The sequence below is a fragment of the Ranitomeya variabilis genome, chromosome 3 (assembly GCF_051348905.1).
Source record: "Ranitomeya variabilis isolate aRanVar5 chromosome 3, aRanVar5.hap1, whole genome shotgun sequence".
Taxonomy (NCBI): Eukaryota; Metazoa; Chordata; class Amphibia; order Anura; family Dendrobatidae; genus Ranitomeya; species Ranitomeya variabilis.
The window spans coordinates 111,420,368-111,443,376 of record NC_135234.1 but is presented as its reverse complement, the minus strand read 5'-3'; the positions used below and the strand labels follow the sequence as shown (position 1 = coordinate 111,443,376).

General features: G+C 45.1%; 1 protein-coding gene across 1 annotated transcript; it reads left to right on the top strand.

The window, feature by feature from the left end:
- The first annotated feature begins 70 nt into the window (after positions 1-70).
- Positions 71-18,951, top strand: NSUN5 (NOP2/Sun RNA methyltransferase 5). The gene is made up of 10 exons (XM_077294513.1): positions 71-437; positions 8,107-8,229; positions 9,610-9,781; positions 10,234-10,342; positions 11,155-11,302; positions 11,384-11,499; positions 11,626-11,804; positions 17,729-17,939; positions 18,030-18,176; positions 18,699-18,951. The coding sequence occupies exons 1-10, from the start codon at positions 345-347 to the stop codon at positions 18,877-18,879; spliced, it is 1,479 nt and encodes a 492-aa protein (XP_077150628.1). The 5' UTR covers positions 71-344; the 3' UTR covers positions 18,880-18,951.
- Positions 18,952-23,009: the final 4,058 nt, after the last annotated feature.

Below are 23,009 nucleotides of genomic sequence, written 5' to 3'. Positions count from 1 at the left end.
TTTGCAGATTTTTGTGCACATCCAGTCACAGAAACAAAGCTAATATTGCTATGGCAACCTTCCCAGTGTTACTGGCCTGCACTGGGGTGTGAAGGGCATTGTGGAGACCACTTATTAGCAGACACTTATGGGCACAGACTGGCACATTGGGGGCATGTGTGTGAGTTGTGGTGGGCACTGCAGTACGGCACATTATCTGCTACTCAGATACTGACACTAGCAGTTCTCTGCACAGCTGGAGCCGTAAAGCGAGGGCTCTCTGCTGGAGTCGTAAAGCGCACACACTGTACGGCAGCAGGAAGAGGAGACACGTGTGTGTTGTGCCGGCGGTGACCGGAGCAGTTATGGCTCTGTACCAAACCGCGGCCGGGATCCTGGAGAAACTGCAGCGGAAGGAGGGCGCTGTGAAGACCCTCGTGTATGACAGTGGCTACAAGGTACAGGCGGGAGTGTGCGATGTGGCCCATGTATTGGGGGTGTACACGTGATGGTACGACTGCTGCCAGTGCGGGGACATCAGCAGGGCCGTGTGCTTAAAGGGGTATTCCATTTATAACAAGGCATAGGTGATAACCACAGGATCATGGGGGTCTGAGACCCCCACAGGCTCTTCTAATGGGGGAGGTACATAGGTGGCATGGAGAGGGCGGTGATACGGGTTCCACAAAGGGTCATCCCTGCTTACAGTGCTGGACGAGCTTTAGCTTCTTAAAGGGGTTTTCCGGGATCATACAAAATTGGCCCTGGGGTATCAGAAGATGGAGCAGTACCTCTGATTGCCCCCTTCCTGCACCATCACTGTGGTGGTCACCGCTGCTCCAGGAAGTGATGGTGTACCACGTGACCGCTGCAGCCAATCATTGGCCTCCATAGGAATGTACAGCACATGACTGCCAAGGCCAGCGAGACACAAGCTAGTGATGAGCAGATCCGCTGCTATAGACCCTAAACGGACCCCTACTTCAGTGCTCACACATAGGAAGCCATCCATAAAGTGCAAGTGGCTCTCATCCTTCACATATAGGGTCCGGCTCATTGTGCCCACCTGTTCGCGAATGACCCCATCTAGCTAAACAAAGAAAGGCAACTCTTGTGTGCCCCCCAAATACACCATATGTCACTGCTGGACACAGTCAAGGGAGGGCCCCTGTGCAAGCACAGTATATGGGCCCTTGAGACCCAATAGCTCATCATAATGCACAATCCCACCTGCTTTGGAGGTAGAAGTGGCCCCTGTGTGACTGCCAGATTGCACCAATAATATGGCCATCCCTGCTACATACATTTAAAAACTATTAAAGAAGTTGTCCGGCCATATGGTACAAGTCTGCAGTCACACTGTGTGACTGCAGACTTGTGAAGCCTCACATCGCACTCGATCAATGCAAGTGTACTGAGCGAGGCCGGACACGTCAAGTCTGAATGTGGCCAGAAGTATGAAAATCGCATAACCGCCTGCACCAGGGATTCCTCACAGCATGCAGAGCCCGAGATGTGAGGATTCACAAGTCTGCAGTCACATAAAGTGACTGCACATTTGTAGCCTAAGGTCGGACAACCCCTTTAAAACCAACAAGAAATTCCCCATCCGGGGCCCACATAAGTAAGGTGACCTGATATCTGCGGCACATGCGGGTTACTCCCATGGCGCAGGTCTGACTCCTTTCCATTGCAAGGCTCAGTAATTGACTTGCCCTTTGTTACTGCACCACTATTGCTCTTATCCCGTCAGTAGCTGGTACTGTATATTGCTCCTTCTATAATTTGACCCTTTTTTATTTTTCCTCCTGGATACATTTCATGGCTGTGGTTCCTGGAATATATTACAGGGTCCCCTTGTTTAGGGTTTCGGTGTCCTGTTCACACTGTATGGGACTGCTCGGGTAATTTTGTTGCTGGTTTTGTTTGTTTTTTTGTGTTGTTTTGATGCTTTCTCACTTGGTGTAGACACAGTCCATATGTGTATTGCCTGGCTCTGTGCCAGTGTTACCGCGTGCAGAACATGTATAACACCCAATGGTTATTTAGTTGTGTTCATCCTTATTATTAGTTTCTTTAGGACAGGGCCACAGGGGCCACATGTGGCCGAAACTCCGACCGCTGTGGCGCAAAGTGATGTTTCACAATTGTCCAGCTATGGCCTGTGGGTAGATGGAGCTTTTCAGCATTCCGGTGGAGACCTAGACCCCCACTCACCTTCTACACGTTTGGTACTACCTATTATTTAACCCTTTAGTGACCGAGCCTGTTTTCACCTTCCTGACAAGTCTCGCTTCACGTGGTAATAACTCTGGAACACTTCAACGGATCCCAGTGATTGAGATTTTTTTTTTGTGACACATTGTACTTTGTTAGTGATACATTTAGGTCTATATGTTTTGCGTTTATTTTGGTGAAAAACTAGCAATTTTCAAACTTTCAATTTTGACATCCTTAAACAGTTAGGCCGGGGTCACACATGCGTGTTTTACGGACGTAAGAGCGCAGAAACTACGTCCGTAAAACTCGCATAACATACGGCACAATGATTCTCAATGGGTCTAGTCCTATCAGGCGTATATTACGGATCCGTAATATACGGCGTTGTACGGGCGTAGAAAATCGCAGCATGCTGCGTTTGTCAGCGTATTGCGCAAAAAAATCGCCAATGAAAGTCTATGGGGGCGAGAAAAATACGGATTCCACACGGACCTGCAGTGTGACTTGCGAGAAATACGCAGCGGTGTTAGTGATAAGTCGGTAATTCAATTGCCGGCTTTTCATTTCTCCTGCACAAACCCGACAGGATATGAGACATGGTTTACATACAGTAAACCATCTCATATCCCCATTTTTTTTGCATATTCCACACTACTAATGTTAGTAGTGTGTATGTGCAAAATTTGGGTGCTGTAGCTGCTAAAATAAAGGGTTAAATGGCGGAAAAAATTGGCGTGGGCTCCCGCGCAATTTTCTCCGCCAGAATGGTAAAGCCAGTGACTGACGGCAGATATTAATAGCCAGGAGAGGGTCCATGGTTATTGGCCCCCCCGTGGCTAAAAACATCTGCCCCCAGCCACCCCAGAAAAGGCACATCTGGAAGATGCGCCTATTCTGGCACTTGGCCACTCTCTTCCCACTCCCTGTAGCGGTGGGATATGGGGTAATGAAGGGTTAATGCCACCTTGCTATTGGAAGGTGACATTAAGCCAGATTAATAATGGAGAGGCGTCAATTATGACACCTATCCATTATTAATCCAATTGTTTGAAAGGGTTAAAAAACACACACATGATTTAAAAGTATTTTAATGAAATAAACACAGCGGTTGTTTTAATAATTTATTGCTCTCTCAATCCATTTGCAGGCCCTCGCTTGGCAAAATAATAAACGCACAAGATACATACCTTCTGATGTCCTATCACGTCCAACGAGGTAATCCATCTGAAGGGGTTAACTAATATTACAGGCACGAGCTGCGATAAACCACTCGCTCATGCCTGTAATCCCCCGGGTGCTGAAAGGAAAGCAGAGTGATCTATACTTACATTGAGTCGCGGTGATGCGCCCCCTGCTGGATGTTCTCATGAACTGCAGCCTGGGAACTTTTTCCCACGCTCCAGGTCATATGAGGACATCCACCAGGGGGCGCATCACCGCGACTGAAGGAAATGTAGGTCAATGACCTACTTTTCATTCATTCGCCGGGGAATTACAAGCACAAGCACACAGTGCTTTACAGTGCCTGTAAAATATTTTAACCCCTCCAGATGGATTACCTCGTGGGACGTGACGGTTCAGCTGAGGGTATGTATCTTGTGCGTTTATTATTTTGCCAAGCGAGGGCCTGCAAATGGATTGAGAGAGCAATAAATTATTAAAACAACCGCTGTGTTTATTTCATTAAAATACTTTTAAATCATGTGTGTGTGTGTGTGTGTGTGTGTGTGTGTGTGTGTTTTAACCCTTTCAAACAATTGGATTAATAATGGATAGGTGTCATAATTGACGCTTCTCCATTATTAATCTGGCTTAATGTCACCTTCCAATAGCAAGGTGGCATTAACCCTTCATTACCCCATAGCCCACCGCTACACGGGAGTGGGAAGAGAGTGGCCAAGTGCCAGAATAGGCGCATCTTCCAGATGTGCCTCTTCTGGGGGCAGATGTTTGTAGCCAGGGGGGGCCAATAACCGTGGACCCTCTCCAGGCTATTAATATCTGCCGTCAGTCACTGGCTTTACCATTCTGGCGGAGAAAATTGCGCGGGAGCCCACGCCAATTTTTTCCGCCATTTAACCCTTTATTTTAGCAGCTACAGCGCTGAAATTTTGCACATACACACTACTAACATTAGTAGTGTGGAATATGCAAAAAAAATGGGGATATGAGATGGTTTACTGTATGTAAACCATGTCTCATATCCTGTCGGGTTTGTGCAGGAGAAATGAAAAGCCAGCAATTGAATTAATAATAATAATAATAATAATTTTATTTATATAGCGCCAACATATTCCGCAGCGCTTTACAACTTATAGAGGGGACTTATACAGACAACAGACATTACAGCATAACAGAAATCACAGTTCAAAACAGATACCAGGAGGAATGAGGGCCCTGCTGCTCGCAAGCTTACAATCTATGAGGAAAAGGGGAGACACAAGAGGCTGTTCACAGATATCGCGCTGAATGAAATCTAAATACAGAATATATATATATGTGTCTCAATGACATATATATATATATATATATATATATATATATATATATATATATATATATACTGTATATATGTTTTCCCGAACATTTGAGCACATAAATCCATTAGATGTCGGTTTTGCAAGCCTGCGCGAAAATCGCGCAGTACGGATGCCATACGGATTACATACGGAGGATGCCATGCGCAAAATACGCTGACACACCCTGACTACGGATCAATATTTTGGGAACATTTCTCCGTATTACTGACGTAGTACGGACGTATAATACGTGGCGTATTGTCTTACGCCAAGTGTGACCCCAGCCTTAGTCATGCTGTACAAAATAACTAACAACATTTCCCGCATGTCCACTTCACATCTGCATCATTTTATTATGTTAGAAGGGTTTAAAGGGACTCTGTCACCTGAATTTGGAGGAAACAATCTTCAGCCATAGAGGCGGGGTTTTCGGCTGTTTGATTCACCCTTTCCTTACCCGCTGGCTGCATGCTGGCTGCAATATTGGATTGAAGTTCATTCTCTGTCCTCCGTAGTAGCAATCTTGCCTTACGCAGGCGTGTACTATGGAGGACAGAGAATGAACTTCAATCCAATATTGCAGCCAGCATGCAGCCAGCGGGTAAGGAAAGGGTGAATCAAACAGCCGAAAACCCCGCCTCTATGGCTGAAAATTGTTCCCTCCAAATTCAGGTGACAGAGTCCCTTTAAAGTTTTTCAAGACCTTTACAAAACCTGTTTCTTTAGGGACCTATTCAGATTTAAATGGACTTTGAGAGGCCTATATATTGGAAGTGATACAACCTTAAACACCGCACCCCTCAAGTACTCAGAGGTGGCCCACTACACTGTATAATGCGCCCATCGATTTACACCTTTTAAATAAGTATTTTTGTAAATACGTAGTGCCGCTATATGTGCCTGCGTGTGGCGCTATCACTGCTCGCTCGGTCTGCATCATGTGACCCCGGCTGTGATCACGTCAACCTCCGGACTTCCTGGATTCCCCGAGACATGACAGATAGACAGCAGTACAAGAATAGTTCTTATTTTTCCGCGGTTCACTGTGCGGTATAAGTGATGATGACTTTATTCTTCTGGTCGGTGTGATTCCAGGAGTACCAAAATGAATATTTTTTTTAATGGTTTGCTGCTATCACACCGTAAAAATTTTTTTTTTTTTTTTTTATAAAAAAAATAGTTGTTTCATCCCCATATTCTGAGAGCTGTATCTTTTTTTTTTTTTTTTTGCCAGAGCTGTATGAGGTCTTATTTTCTTGCACAACGAGCTGCAAATTTATTTAACATTTTTTTATCGCTTTTTATTCAGATTTTCCATACACAGAATGAACAAAAACAAGCAATTTTTATTGTTTTTATATATTTTATTTTGCGCAGTTCACCATGCAGTCAAAGTGATAAGACCGGGTCAGTACAATTACAGCAATTCCAGATTTATATAGTTTTTTCATGCTTTGCTACTTTTACAGACTAAAAACAATATTTGTTATTGCATCGCAATATTCTAAGAACTTGGACTTTTAAAAAAATTTGGTCGAATGAGCCATATTTGCACTTGTTTTTGCGGGACGGTTTGGCGTTTTCATTGATACCATTGTATTCATATGATTTTTTTTTGTGTGTTTGTCAGTATAATGAAAAAGTGACTTTTTTTTTTTTTTTCTTTTAGTTTTCACCGTACGGAATAAATAGCATGACAGTTTTATAGATCGGGTTGTTGTGGACACGACTATACCAATTATGTGTACTTTTTTTGTTTATCTTTGCTTTACCACAAAAGACTGCGTTTTTAGTTGCACATCTGCTTTTCGTGATTTTTGTGCGCTTTTTATTTACCGTACTTTTGTTTTTATATATTTTATGTATTTTTTTTTTCTGTTTACTTTTTCACTTAGTCCCACTGTGGGATGAATATTTTTACTTTGATTGCTGAACTGATACATTGCAGTGCCTGAAACCTGCCAGTGAGTCACTGACTCTGCCTGTAAGGGTATGTTTCCACAGTCAGGAAACGATGCGGATTGGACACTGCGTACATCTGTAGCATCCAACCCGCAGCAGCCAGATGTTATCGCACAGTGGATGGGATTGAAGAAATATCATTTCCATTATGCGTGCGCGGACGCCTTCAGCTTCCCTGCAGAGATGGACATGCGGCGTGTCTTTCTAGACCGCAGCATGTCAATTTATCTTGCCGAGACGCACAGTCTCCTCAAGATAAATTTCCCGTCCAATGTATAGGACGCGGTGATTCCGCACGGTTCAATGAACACATGCAGAATCACCTGCGTTCCAAAGCCGGCAGCGCTTTGGACGGAGTGGACATGTGCTGCTTCCAAAGTGCTGCCGGATCATGACCGTGGGAACATACCCTTAGCTCCACCTTTTAGCAGGATCTAGCAGGCCACCATATTCTGGGGTCATCCAATGACCTTGACCATGGCAATGATCGGCACCTGTGATTACGTTTGCGGTTGGGCGATCCTGTCAAAGGGGATCTTTTAACCATTTGGATATGGATGTCATAATTGACAGTGATATTTAAGGTGTCAATCAACCCAAATAAGGTCCAAAACCGGCCGGGGTCAATGTCGCAGGGTGTCAGCTGTTATGTACAGCTCTCACCCGAGGGAATTTTGCCTGCTGGGGACGCTATTTACTTAAGAGGGAATAAGGCCCTTTAACGACCGCCATTTTAATGCGTTTTGGCAGTCATGAAAAGGTTAGCAAAAATAAATGGTGCTCTTTAATTCTTCCAAAAGACTCGTGATTCTATGATCTATTGCTCCATGTGATATACAGCTCTTGCAAAAATTAAGAGACCACTGCAAAATGTTCAGTTTGTCTGATTTTTCTCTTTATAGGTATATTTTTGAGTAAAATGTAAATTGTTCTTTTATTCTATAAACTTCTGACAACAGGTCTCCGAATTTCCAAGCAATAAATTTTGTATTTTTTTTCTGAAAACAAACAAACAGGGCTTTCAGATCTCAAATAATGCAAAGCAAACAAGTTCATAATCATTTAGAAACAACAATACTAATGTTTTAACTCAGGAAGAGTTCAGAAATCAATATTTTGTGGAATAACCATGATTTTTAATCACAGCTTTCATGCGTCTTTGCATGCTTTCCACCAGACTTTCACACTGCTTCTGGCACAAAAATATAAGCAGTTCTTCTTTGTTTGATGGCTTGTGACTATCCATCATCATCTTGATTACATTCCAGAGGTTTTCAGTGGGGTTCAGGTCTGGAGATTGGGCTGCCCATGGCAGGGTTTTGATGTGGTGGTCTCTTAATTTTTGCCAGAGCTGTATGTACAGTCCAACCGTCAGTCATCTTGTGTTCTCGCCTGTTCGGCAATAATGCTTCCTCATTCCCCCTAGAATGTGCGGCAGTTGTACGCCCTGCTCTGTCAGACGCTGCGCTATACCTCCGTGATTGAAGAGATCATCAGAAGTTCAGAGCTGCTTCGTGGACCAAAGAAATTGCCGATGACCTTAGCTACAGTAAGTAAATAAAACTTCAGTCTTGGGCTACAGAGCGACCATAACAGAAGCTGAACTACAACTTAAGGTACCTTCACACGAAACGACTTTGTAACGATATCGCTAGCGATCCGTGACGTTGCAGCGTCCTGGCTAGCGATATCGTTTAGTTTGACACGCAGCAGCGATCAGGATCCTGCTGTGATGTCGCTGGTCGCTGAATAAAGTCCAGAACTTTATTTGGTCGTCCGATCGCCGTGTATCGTTGTGTTTGAAAGCAAAAGCAACGATACCAGCGATGTTTTACACTGGTAACCAGGGTAAACATCGGGTTACCAAGCGCAGGGCCGCGCTTAGTAACCCGATGTTTACCCTGGTTACCAGCGTAAAAGTAAAAAAAACAAACAGTACATACTCACCTGCGCGTCCCCCAGCGTCTGCTTCCTGACACTGACTGAGCGCCGGCCCTAAAGTGAAAGTGAAAGCACAGCGGTGACGTCACCGCTGTGCTGTTAGGGCCGGAGCTCAGTCAGTGTCAGGAAGCAGACGCTGGGGGACGCGCAGGTGAGCATGTACTGTTTGTTTTTTTTACTTTTACGCTGGTAACCAGGGTAAACATCGGGTTACTAAGCGCGGCCCTGCGCTTAGCAACCCGATGTTTACCCTGGTTACCCGGGGACCTCGGCATCGTTGGTCGCTGGAGAGCGGTCTGTGTGACAGCTCTCCAGCGATCAAACAGCGACGCTGCAGCGATCGGCATCGTTGTCGCTATCGCTGCAGCGTCGCTTCGTGTGAAGGTACCTTTAGAATCCTAGAATGTTAGAGTTGGAAGTTATCTCCTGGGTCATCATGTCCAACCCCCTGCTCAATGCAGAATTCACTAAACCATCTCAGACAGATGTCTGTCCAGCCTCTGTTTGAAAACTTGCATTGAAGGAGAACTCACCACCTCTTGTGGCAGCCAGTTCCACTCATTGATCACCCTCACTGTCAAAAAGTTTTTTCTAATATCTAATTTGTATCTTCTCGCCTTTCAGCATGGTGTCACCTGAACCCTATTTCCTATATTGCAGGCATGACGGAAATCTGAGGTGGTTCTGGTGAGCAGCTATTTCCTATGGGCTCTGTACACTGAAGCCACTAACTGCTGTTTTCACCAAGCAGCCGCAGCATAAATGGGATTTTATTTATTGGCCATTGAAATAAATGGCCAGCCAGGCCAACCATGAACCATGCTGAGTGTTCTGTAGTAGGAGCTGGTCTTCATAGACCCTGTCTGCTATGACTATTGGGGACCCCTGCTGTGTGCTGAATACATGTGCTAGTAGAGCAGAGTTCGGGGGTCACAGTTTATGTATATGGAATCATGTGTGGTCAATGGCTTTTGTCTTTCCATCTCAGGTGCTGGTTTATGATTTGCTTTTTGGGAAAGGACTTCAGTGCGGAGGCCGATGGAAATCAACAATCTTAGCACAACGAGCAAGACTACATGCCGAGCTTGCAAAACTAAAAGTCAAGAAAAAGGTCAGCAGCAACCAGGACTTGGTGACATCAATGGGTGGCTCATCTGACGGTACGTAGAGAAACCTTCCACCCGCAGGAGCCATTAAAGAGGTTGTCTGGGCTTTTGATAAAGGAGTGACTGCCAGCTTGTGATTCCTTACACAATGCAAAACGCACACGGTCAGGATTCTCCAGGTCAGCGCGGGTGGTCATGTGACTGCAAGTATTTGCATTCTTCCGGTCACATTCCAACTAGACGTGCTCGGCTTTGTTCAGTTCCCTCGTATTGAGCGAGGCCGAGCACACGTCTATTCGGCACGTCACTTCAGGAATGCAAATCACATACTTGCGGTCACGTTCCCGTCTGTTCTTGATGGCAACACTGGAGGATCCGGACAGCTGCGATGTGCACTATAAGGATTCAGAAGTCTGCAGTCGCATAAAGTGACTGAAGACTTTTATCAAAATGCCAGACGACCCCTTTAATGTCTATGATGTGCTATATAATGGTTTCTCTCTTAGGTCCTGTTTTGCCACGATATGTTCGTGTGAACACCCTGAAGTCCTCCATGGATGATGTCATAACTTACTTTAAGCGTCAAGGTTATACCTACCTTGGCAAAGCTCGCAGGTAAGCAGCCAACATGGTATATTAATAATAACCGTGAATCGTCAGTGGTACATTCTGGGGTCTGTACCAGGGCTTCTCCCTAACATTTCATCCACCACTTGCGCTGATAAGGAGCCATTCTGTCCTCGGCTAGACCACAGCTAGTGACATTTAGGGTACGTTCACACAGGACTTTTTTGCTGCTTTTTTTTGCTGCTTTTTTTTATGCTAATTTAGGTGCGTTTTTTTGGTGCGTTTTTGGTGCGTTTTTTGGGTACGTTCACACAGGACTTTTTTGCTGCAGATTTTTGCTGCTTTTTTTATGCCAATTTTCAGCTGCTAGGACACCTCACAATGGCTCTTCACACCTTACTACCAGGAACTCCCTCACAATAGATCACAATCAGGACACCTCACAATGGCTCTTCACACCTCACTAACCACACCCCTAAGCTCTTGGCTGTGAGATCCCTTCCTGCTGGCCATGATTTTCTGCACAAAAAACGCAGCAAATAATGCTACATGCGTTTTTTCAGCGTTTTTGCAGCGTTTTTTTCATCACCCATTCAAGTCAATGGGTGAAAAAACGCTGCAAAAACGCTGAAAGAAGTGACATGCCCTATGTCCAAAAAAAGCAGCAAAGCAGAAAAAACTGATCAAACAAAAAACCAACGTGTGTGCATGAGATTTCTGAAATCTCATAGGCTTTACTGGTACTGTAAAAAGCAGCTGAAAATTAGCATAAAAAAAAGCAGCAAAAAAAAGCAGCAAAAAAGTCCTGTGTGAACGTACCCTTATGAGGATATGATATAGATTGATATTTTCCTCTGTAGTATCCAGGAACTGATAGATTTTGGACAGAAGTCTGGGAAGTTGTTCCTCCAGGATCTCCACGTCCCAAACCTACTAGTTTTTCCACCCAGTACAGACTTTCACAAGGACTCCTTATACACAGCTGGACATCTTATATTGCAGGATAAGGTGAGCATACCCCTGCTACATCCATAAGGAGAACTTGTCGTCTACTCCAGGCACGCTACTAACAAAACTCTGCTTCTCCAGGCCAGTTGTCTCCCAGCGTTGCTTCTGGATCCTCCTGTGGGGGCCTGTGTCATTGATGCTTGTGCAGCCCCTGGGAATAAAACTAGCCAGCTGGCTGCCATAGTACAGAACAAGGGGTAAGCGAATCCTGTGAGTGATATGTGGCTGGACCCCTACAGTCTGGTGCAGCAGACCATTGGGGAGTAGATTAATGCTTTATTTCGCTGCCATTGGTGCGCTTTAAAACCATTTATTTATTCCAGAAAAGTTTTTGCCTTTGATCTGGACACAAAGCGTTTGGCAACTATGAGTACGCTGCTGCTGCGTGCTGGAGTCACCTGTCAAGAACTGGCCAATGTGGACTTCCTGACGGTCAATCCGAGCGAACCAAAATATCACAAAGTCAGTCACATCTTGGTGGATCCATCGTGTAGCGGATCAGGTAATTCGTGACTTTTCTACACATATGAGGCATCAGAGTCCGTTTGTAACGATGAGTATTATTTAACCCCTTAGTGACAGAGCCAATTTTGACCTTAATGACCAGGCCAATTTTTACAATTCTGACCACTGTGACTTTGAGGTTATAACTCTGGAACGCTTCAACAGATCCCACTGATTCTGACAGTGTTTTTTCATGACATATTGTACTTCATGTTAGTGGTAAGATTTCTTCGATATAACTTGCGTTTATTTATGAAAAAAATTGAAATTTGGTAAACATTTTGAAAATTTTGCAATTTTCAAACTTAATTTTGGTGCAAAATAGTTAATAGTAAATAAACAACATTTCCCACATGTCTACTTTACATCAGCACAATTTTGGAAACATAATTTTTTTTTTTTGTTAGGAAGTTATAAGGGTTAAAAGTTGACCAGCGATTTCTAATTTTTCCAACGAAGTTTACAGGACCATTTTTTTTATTTTTTTATTTTTTTATTTTTTTTAGGGACCACCTCACATTTGAAGTGAGTTTGGGGGGTCAATATAACAGAAAATACCCCCAAATGACACCATTCTAAACACTGCACCCCTCAAGGTGTGCAAAATCACATTCAAGAAGGTTATTAACCCTACAGGTGCTTCACGAGAACTAAAGCAATGTGGAAGGAAAAAATGAACATTTTACTTTTTTCACAAAAAAATTTACTTTGGAACCAAACTTTTTCATTTTCACAAGGGTGTCAGGAGAAAATGGACCACAAAATTTGTCGTGCAATTTCTCCTGAGTATGCTGATACCCCGATATGGAGACATGTGAAGGTCTATCACCACTGTGGATGTGATGTGGGGACATGTGACGCTCTATCACTACTGTGGATGTGATGTGAGGACATGTGACGCTTTATCACCACTGTGGATGTGATGTGGGGACATGTGAAGCTCTGCCACCATTGTGGATGTGATGTGGGGACATGTGAAGCTCTGCCACCATTGTGGATGTGATGTGGGGACATGTGAAGGTCTGTCACCACTGTGGATGTGATGTGGGGACATGTGAAGCTCTGTCACCACTGTGGATGTGATGTGGGGGACATGTGAAGCTCTGTCACCACTGTGGATGTGATGTGGGGACATGTGAAGCTCTGTCACCACTGTGGATGTGATGTGGGGGACATGTGAAGCTCTGTCACCACTGTGGATGTGATGTGGGGACATGTGAAGCTCTGTCACCACTGTGGATGTGATGTGGAGACATGTGAAGCTCTGTCACCACTGTGGATGTGATGTGGGGACATGTGAAGCTCTGTCACCACTGTGGATGTGATGTGGGGACATGTGAAGCTCTGTCACCACTGTGGATGTGATGTGGAGACATGTGAAGCTCTGCCACCACTGTGGATATGATGTGGAGACATGTGAAGCTCTGTCACCACTGTGGATGTGATGTGGAGACATGCATGTGAAGGTCTATACCCACTGTGGATGTGATGTGGGGACATGTGAAGCTCTGTCACCACTGTGGATGTGATGTGGAGACATGTGAAGCTCTGTCACCACTGTGGATGTGATGTGGAGACATGCATGTGAAGGTCTATACCCACTGTGGATGTGATGTGGGGACATGTGACGTTCTATCACCACTGTGGATGTGATGTGGGGACATGTGAAGCTCTCTCACCATTGTGGATGTGATGTGGGGACTTGTGACGCTTTATCACCACTGTAGATGTGATGTGGAGACATGTGAAGCTCTGCCACCATTGTGGATGTGATGTGGGGACATGTGAAGGTCTATACGCACTGTGGATGTGATGTGGGGACATGTGAAGCTCTATCACCATTGTGGATGTGATGTGGGGACTTGTGACGCTCAATCACCACTGTAGATGTGATGTGGAGACATGTGAAGCTCTGCCACCATTGTGGATGTGATGTGGGGATATGTGAAGCTCTGCCACCACTGTGGATGTGATGTGGAGACATGTGAAGCTCTGCCACCACTGTGGATGTGATGTGGAGACATGTGAAGCTCTGTCACCACTGTGGATGTGATGTGGAGACATGTGAAGCTCTGCCACCATTGTGGATGTGATGTGGGGACATGTGAAGGTCTATACGCACTGTGGATGTGATGTGGGGACATGTGAAGCTCTGCCACCATTGTGGATGTGATGTGGGGACATGTGAAGCTCTGCCACCATTGTGGATGTGATGTGGGGACATGTGAAGGTCTGTCACCACTGTGGATGTGATGTGGGGATATGTGAAGCTCTGCCACCATTGTGGATGTGATGTGGGGACATGTGAAGCTCTATCACCATTGTGGATGTGATGTGGGGACTTGTGACGCTCAATCACCACTGTTGATGTGATGTGGGGATATGTGAAGCTCTGTCACCACTGTGGATGTGATGTGGAGACATGTGAACCTCTCTCACCACTGTGGATGTGATGTGGAGACATGTGAACCTCTGTCACCACTGTGGATGTGATGTGGAGACATGTGAAGCTCTGCCACCATTGTGGATGTGATGAGGGGACATGTGAAGGTCTATACGCACTGTGGATGTGATGTGGGGACATGTGAAGCTCTATCACCATTGTGGATGTGATGTGGGGACTTGTGACGTTCAATCACCACTGTGGATGTGATGTGGGGACATGTGTAGCTCTGTCACCACTGTGGATGTGATGCGGGGACATGTGAAGCTCTGTCACCACTGTGGATGTGATGTGGAGACATGTGAAGCTCTGTCACCACTGTGGATGTGATGTGGAGACATGTGAAGCTCTGTCATGACTGTGGATGTGATGTGGGGACATGTGAAGCTCTGTCACCACTGTGGATGTGATGTGGGGACATGTGAAGCTCTGTCATGACTGTGGATGTGATGTGGGGACATGTGAAGCTCTGTCACCACTGTGGATGTGATGTGGAGAAATGTGAAGCTCTGTCACCACTGTGGATGTGATGTGGAGACATGTGAAGCTCTGTCACCACTGTGGATGTGATGTGGGGACACGTGAAGCTCTGTCACCACTGTGGATGTGGTGGGTGGGATATGTGACGCTCTGTCACCACTGTGGATGTGATGTGGGGACATGTGAAGCTCTCTCACCATTGTGGATGTGATGTGGGGACTTGTGACGCTTTATCACCACTGTAGATGTGATGTGGAGACATGTGAAGCTCTGTCACCACTGTAGATGTGATGTGGAGACATGTGAAGCTCTGCCACCATTGTGGATGTGATGTGGGGACATGTGAAGCTCTGTCACCACTGTGGATGTGATGTGGAGACATGTGAAGCTCTGTCACCACTGTGGATGTGATGTGGAGACATGTGAAGCTCTGTCACCACTGTGGATGTGATGTGGGGACATGTGAAGCTCTGTCACCACTGTGGATGTGATGTGGGGACATGTGAAGCTCTGTCATGACTGTGGATGTGATGTGGGGACATGTGAAGCTCTGTCACCACTGTGGATGTGATGTGGGGACATGTGAAGCTGTGTCACCACTGTGGATGTGATGTGGGGACATGTGAAGCTCTGTCATGACTGTGGATGTGATGTGGGGACATGTGAAGCTCTGTCACCACTGTGGATGTGATGTGGGGACATGTGAAGCTCTGTCACCACTGTGGATGTGATGTGGGGACATGTGAAGCTCTGTCACCACTGTGGATGTGATGTGGGGACATGTGAAGCTCTGTCACCACTGTGGATGTGATGTGGAGACATGTGAAGCTCTGTCACCACTGTGGATGTGATGTGGGGACATGTGAAGCTCTGTCACCACTGTGGATGTGATGTGGGGACATGTGAAGCTCTGTCACCACTGTGGATGTGATGTGGGGACATGTGAAGCTCTGTCACCACTGTGGATGTGATGTGGAGACGTGAAGCTCTGTCACCACTGTGGATGTGATGTGGAGACATGTGAAGCTCTGTCACCACTGTGGATGTGATGTGGAGACATGTGAAGCTCTGTCATGACTGTGGATGTGATGTGGGGACATGTGAAGCTGTGTCACCACTGTGGATGTGATGTGGGGACATGTGACGCTCTGTCACCACTGTGGATGTGATGTGGAGACATGTGAAGCTCTGTCATGACTGTGGATGTGATGTGGGGACATGTGAAGCTCTGTCATGACTGTGGATGTGATGTGGGGACATGTGAAGCTGTGTCACCACTGTGGATGTGATGTGGAGACATGTGAAGCTCTGTCACCACTGTGGATGTGGTGTGGAGTGATTGTGCTGCTTTCCACAGATGAGGACACTGCTCTGTTATTTCCAATACTGGAGTGATGACTGAGGTCGGCGCTTGGCAGATTGCTGACAGCCAATGAGTGTGCAGAGGGCGGGGCTGGACACTGGGGGCGGGCAGTGCCAGCTCTGGCCATAAGGTTAGATAATACAGCACAGGGAGCCATCACGTTTGGTAGAGCCGCATGTAAAACAAAGAGTGCAGGGAATGAAGTGAAATTCAAGAGGAACGAAAGGCAGAAACAAAACTAAAAAAAATATAGGGATGTTGTATATCAAAATACAGCACAGATTAGCTTAAAACATTGTATTTCAAGGTCAGACAACCTCTTTAATTTTTTTTTTTTTTTTTTTTAAGATGCTCAGAAAATGTTAGTTTTTTTTTTTTTTTAGGACCTATAATGGCCGATATTTTTCTCAAAACCATTATACCGTCATATATAGTCTTCTCCCAATTGATTAATAACATTCTTTTAAAGGGATTGTCCAGGACTATTTTATTTTCTTTACTATGACCCTAAAAACTAAAGGATAGCTTGTTGCTAACAAAGGCAACTCCCTGCCTGCTTTACATAGCGCTTGCTCAGACCGGTCACTGACCTCTCCTGCTGACGTTTCCACTGCTTCACATCAACAGAGCCTCTCTTCCTTTTCCATTCTGCTGATTGACATCCGACCTCCCGCGGTCATTCTACTACTACGTCTGAGTGTTCTCCTTACGTAGGCATGACGGCAGAACCTCTGAGCTCACATTATAGTCTATGGCCCCGTCGGCGCATAAATCCATATCCAATTTTGTTGGAGTTTCGGATGCAAGCCCCATTTTCTGAACGTGCAGAAAAGCGCAGTGTGAAAATATCCTTAGGCCCATAGTAAGTAAATAAAATGGTCCTTTATAATCCCTTTAAATATCACATGAATCTTGCTTTGAAGATTTATGGCTGCATTTTAATGAGGATGTAGAAGTTTTTAAAATTAAGATTTTTTTTTTCCAAGGAAAAAATCCCTTCAGGAAACTTTTTTTTCTATTTAGGAGGTTTTTTTTTCCTGAAAAGTTTTGTGAAGTGGTTTTGGAAAGAAAAAAAATCTCCTGAAGTGTTTTTCGAAGCCTTGGACAATGCGAATCTAGATTGGAGAGGTTTCTTAACAGGATCAAAGAAATAACATGCACTCTTGTCTTCAGGAAAATAAAAAGCTGCTCATATTATTTTTTTTTGCTTTCTATATAAATGAATTGAAAGAGTTTTCCAAAGGTTTTTTATCAAGATTTTGGGAAGAATCCACTCCACAATACTCCATGTGTGCATAACCTTACATGTCTGTAGGTCGCCATGCTTCCGTCCCGTCTCTGCCCAATTTGACAGAACTGGGTGAAAATGGCATGAGAACACTAAAAGTCGTAAAATTGTTAGCACTGCCTCAAGTTACACCAAAATTATGTGACTTTTCAAAGGTTTTTTCGCTAACTTAAAAGCTTTACTGAATCGGACGCTGGGTGTTTTTGCTGAGTTTTCAGAGCTGAAACTGAGTGAAAACTCAGTTTTTGGGAATTTAGAGATTTGGAGGAGGATTTTGCGAGTTTCTGCTTCAAAAACTCCCAAGAAATACTGTGTGCTTATCTTAACAGGGAATCTTACATTTCTCAGGCATACCAGATCAGATGAGAGTCCTCACAGATGAGGCAGGGTCTGAAAAGGAAGCGAGGCTGCAGGCCCTGTCCGCCTTCCAGAGACGGGCGCTGTCCCATGCTCTGCAGTTCCCATCTGCGCAGCACGTCGTCTACTCTACCTGCTCCGTGCACCAGCAAGAAAACGAGGATGTGGTAAAGGACATTCTAGAGCAGCACCCTGACTTCAGGTATCTTCTGTGTGTATGGGCTCAGCTGCTGATATGCCGAGAATATAATGCTGCTGAAATCTTACAGTATCACATCCTGGTCTTTTACAGGTTGGTTAATGTTCTCCCCTCATGGCCAATGCGTGGACTGAATACATTCCCGGGATCAGAGTGCTGTCTGCGCGCCTCTTTGTCAGATACACTGACAAATGGCTTTTTTGTAGCGCTATTTCAGCGCAGGAGCCCTGAAGAAAAAAGGTAGAAGAAAATAATGTGTTGTGCCATTTTCTAGAAATGTTCATCTCTTTTAATAGTGATATTCTATTTGTAACCTTGGATCAGTGCAAGCGTTGTGGTGATTGCATAGTAACCTTCAGTGTATTCTAAACAAATTAGTGTCATGATGTCGCAGCAGGGCTGTGGTGCGGGGCCGCGCGCAGGGCTGTGGCGCGGGGCCGCGCGCAGGGCTGTGGCGCGGGGCCGCGCGCAGGGCTGTGGCGCGGGGCCGCGCGCAGGGCTGTGGCGCGGGGCCGCGCGCAGGGCTGTGGCGCGGGGCCGCGCGCAGGGCTGTGGCGCGGGGCCGCGCGCAGGGCTGTGTTACACAGTCTGCCAACTAAGAGAAATGTTCATTCAGCTATGTAAAGTTGGATGCACAGATGGGCAGGTAGTTAAGATGATTTGTTTTTATGTTGGCGTGTATATGAACAATAAGTATTCATACTTTGTGAAAGCAATGCAATTGTAGGAATAACCCTTTTAGTATCTTTTTTATATATGCAGAATTTCCTGCACCTCTAAAGAGCTGAAGCCAGCGGGCGTGCAGGTAAATGCCTCCGATGAGCATGAGAATAATGAGTTGGTCCAGTCCAAAAGGAAATCTGAATGCATCCGTCAGGATTCAGTGAGCGGCACAAAGAAAAATCGCAAGAAGAAGAAGAAACGTAAAATCGACCAGTCCTAATGTTTTTATATGCTAATGTATGTATGATTTTGAGACTTATAAAAGAAAAAAAAAAAAACTTTAAATGCAATGTTGTGCTTAAATACTTCTAAGGGGCATTAGGAGTCCAGTGTCTTGTTGTTGGTTTTCTGTCTGCTTCGTATTAACACCTTAATAGCTGAACCTGCACCATACATGGTGGGTGCTGGCTGTATTCAGTCAGTGTCAGACAGAAGAAAGCACTGCCAAATCGCTGCCGACCAACAGCTGCACAATTGTGAAAAACGATCATGTGCCAATTGGACATAGCGATGGGCGAAGTTTCATCCGCATGCTATAAAAAAAAAAAAGTGAGCAACTCCTCCAAACAAAAATATAAAACAAGTGTGAACAGGTACAAGCTTTCACAACTATTCAATATAACCAAGAGAATGTGGCTGCACTCTGAAATGGTCATGTGAACCTACCTTTATCAGCGACGTAGCTAGGGGTTTCAGCTCAGTGGGCAAAACTTCTGAGTGGGTCTGTAACCACTCTCCCTACTCCGATGGGTCAGGTAACAACCACTGACAACCACTTCCACTAGAATTGTTACCTTTTTAACCAAAAAATACCAGCAAAGGTTAAAAAAAGTGGTGTATGTTAGAGGTGAAGCCTCATTGGGAGCACAATTTCAAGGATATAGAATCATTCATTGTATGTGGACCATTTTACACAGCCCAAGGATGGTCATGGAAATGAATATGACTTAAAGGAGTATTCCCATCTCCGAGATCCTAACCCAATATGTAGTAGGAATAATAATAATATTAGCTAATATATCCAATTACAAATGCAGTATAGTGTTTCTGATTCCCTCTGTCTTTCCTCTTGTGCAGGCATTGCAGGACCTTAGGTATCCATGGTTACGCCCATTGATGAAGTAACCATGGATACCTAAGGTCCTGCAATGCCTTCACAAGAGGAAAGAGACTTAGCTAATCAGAAAAACTATACTACATTTCTAATTGGAGGTATTTGCTAATATTACTATTACACCAACTACATATAGAGATAGGATCTTATAGATGGGAATACCCCTTTAACTATAATGGTGGCCGTTTAATTTCCATTAGGGTATCCGCCAAATACTGGACACCTTGACTAAAATAAAAACAAAACCATCATAGATAAAGGGATAAGTATGATGGTTTTTGGATCTGTGACAAATACAGTTTGAAGTGGAAAAAGTGCAATCAGCTCACCAGTCCGGTGCATGGCTACGAACTCCACGAGATGGCAGTACCAATCCAAGCAGAAAGCCGGCACTCGCTTTTTCAATAAAAACAGTGCTTTGTAACAAATCTTATGGATTAATAAGCAACAATGGTGAAAGAGCAGCACAAAATACAAATAGTGACCACAAGCATGGCAATGCGCATCTGACCTGCATGGTCCTCAATCTGAGCCTGAGTAAAACATGGGAAACTGAAGAGGATATACACTATTAATTAACAAACAGGTGAGTATTAAAGTAAACACTAAATCACATGGAAAAGCACACAAATTACATGAAGGGATACCACAAAAAAACTATGGGGCCACAATGAATGGAGCATCGTATGGGGCCACAATGGAGCATCGTATGGGGCCACAATGTATGGAGCATCTCATGGGGCCACAATGTATGGAGCATCTCATGGGGCCACAATGTATGGAGCATCTCATGGGGCCACAATGTATGGAGCATCTCATGGGGCCACAATGTATAGAGCATCGTATGGGGCCACAATGTATGGAGCATCTCATGGGGCCACAATGTATGGAGCATCGTATGGGGCCACAATGTATGGAGCATCGTATGGGGCCACAATGTATGGAGCATCGTATGGAGCCACAATGTATGGAGCATCTCATGGGGCCACAATGTATGGAGCATCTCATGGGGCCACAACGTATGGAGCATCTCATGGGGCCACAATGTATGGAGCATCTCATGGGGCCATAATGTATGGAGCATCTCATGGGGCCATAATGTGTGGAGCATCTCATGGGGCCATAATGTGTGGAGCATCTCATGGGGCCATAATGTATGGAGCATCTCATGGGGCCATAATGTATGGAGCATCTCATGGGGCCATAATGTGTAGAGCATCTTATGGGACCATCAACCTTTGTGCAGCATTGTATGGGGCAAATGTTTCTATGAAGCATCTTATGGGGCCATTATTAACCTTTGTGCAGCATTATATGGGGCATATTTTAATATGGAGCATTATATGGGACGTATTTTGTATGGAGCATCTTATGGGGCCAATCATGAACTGTATGGAGCATTATATGGGGCTCCTGATTCAATATGGATATTCAAAAACGCTTAACCTACTGATGTCTCAATTAATTTTACTTTTATTGGTATCTATTTTTATTTTTGACATTCACCGGTAGCTGCTGCATTTTCCACCATAGGCTTATACTCGAGTCAATAAGTTTTCACATTTTTTTGTGGCAAAATTAGGGGTCTCGGCTTATACTCGGGTCGGCTTATACTCGAGTATATACGGTAATAATCAAATCTGACCTCATATTTAAGCCTGTAGGATGTGAAGCTTAAAGCATTAGTATCCAATGTGCTTCCCTGATTAGCAAGGCTCTGCTCCTCAGGGTGGTCTGTTGACCCTTTCAATCGCACGAAAATAGAATTAGTTCTTACCGGTAATTCGGTTTCTAGGAACCTTCCACGACCACAGGATCGGAGGATGTCTCCTCGCCCTAAGAGGGGACAGGAAATCAACGAAGTTAAATACCCTCCCCTTCCTGCAACCACCAGTGTTTTTTCTGGACACAGTAGCATGTATAGTTACCACTTAAGTGCAGGAATCATCCAATAAGAATATCAGATAGGGAGGGAAATTAGTGCTGTCGTGGAAGGTTCCTAGAAACCAAATTACCCGTAAGAACTAATTCTATTTTCTCTAGTCACCTTCCACGACAGCAGGATCGGAGTGATACCAACAGCTAATTTCTTTAGGGAGGGACAACAGCCTGCAGAACACGTCTGCCAAACGATAGATCCCTATTGAAATTTAGTCTGTAATGCCTGGTGAATGTATGGATTGACGACCAGGTGGCAGCTGTGCATATCTGCTCTGATGATGCGTTGCCGCTTTCTGCCCAGGATGTTGAGACTGAACGGGTGGAGTGAGCTTTCAGTGATGCCAGGGGAGCCATTCCCTGGGTTGAGTATGCAAGACAGATGGCCTGCTTGATCCAGTTGGCGATTGTACTTTTAGCCGCTTTTTTGCCTTTATTCCGTCCTGACCACTGGACGAAAAGGTTTTGGTCTATCCTCCAACCCTCCGTTTGTCGGAGGTAGAAGAGGACCACCCTGCGGACATCCAGGGTGTGAAAGGTCTCTTCCTTCGGATTAGAGGGATTTGGACAGAATGAGGGTAAGATAATATCTTGATTTCTGTGGAAGTCTGAGACTACTTTCGGCATAAAGGCAGGGTCCAGCTTAAGGATTATGCTATGAAGAAGGTCTACTATCTGAGGTAGAGGTATCGGGCCTTCCAGAGCCATGTCTGTTAGTGCACCGTACCAGCTTCTTCCTGGCCACATTGGTGCTACCAGAATTGTTGTGACTTGATCCGTCCGGATCTTCTGTAACGTCCTTGGTAACATGGGGATTGGTGGGAAGGCATATGCCAGGGTAAACTTCCAAGGGTGGGAGAATGCGTACAATCCCTGAGCCCCGCCTGAGAGTTTGAGGGAGAAGAAAGTGCTCGACTTCATGTTCTCGCTGTTGGCAAACAGATCCACGTCGGGATTTCCCCATCTCTGGACTAGGGATAGAAACACCTCTTGGTTCAGATACCATTCTCCAGGATGGAAATCTTTCTGGCTTAGGAAGTCTGCCTGGGTATTGTCTGACCCCCTTATGTGTAGTGCTGAGATGGACAGATGTTTCTCCCCAGGAAAAAATCCTTGCAGCGGTTGATTTTAGGCTGGTGTATTTCGTGCCTCCCTGGTGACGGAGGTAGGCCACCGTAGTTGTGTTGTCGGACATAATTCGTACATGGTGACCCTGGATGAGGGCAGAAGCGGCTTTTAGCGCCTCCTCCACCGCTTTCAGTTCTTTCAGATTTGAGGATCTTGATCTGATGTTTGGG

Bases quoted from the DNA above. Each gene is read 5' to 3' on its own strand.
- NSUN5 (XM_077294513.1), top strand. From the start codon at position 345: ATGGCTCTGTACCAAACCGCGGCCGGGATCCTGGAGAAACTGCAGCGG. The intron at 438-8,106 runs GTACAGGCGGGA...CATTCCCCCTAG, and splicing joins TGTATGACAGTGGCTACAAG to AATGTGCGGCAGTTGTACGC. The intron at 8,230-9,609 runs GTAAGTAAATAA...TTTCCATCTCAG, and splicing joins TGCCGATGACCTTAGCTACA to GTGCTGGTTTATGATTTGCT.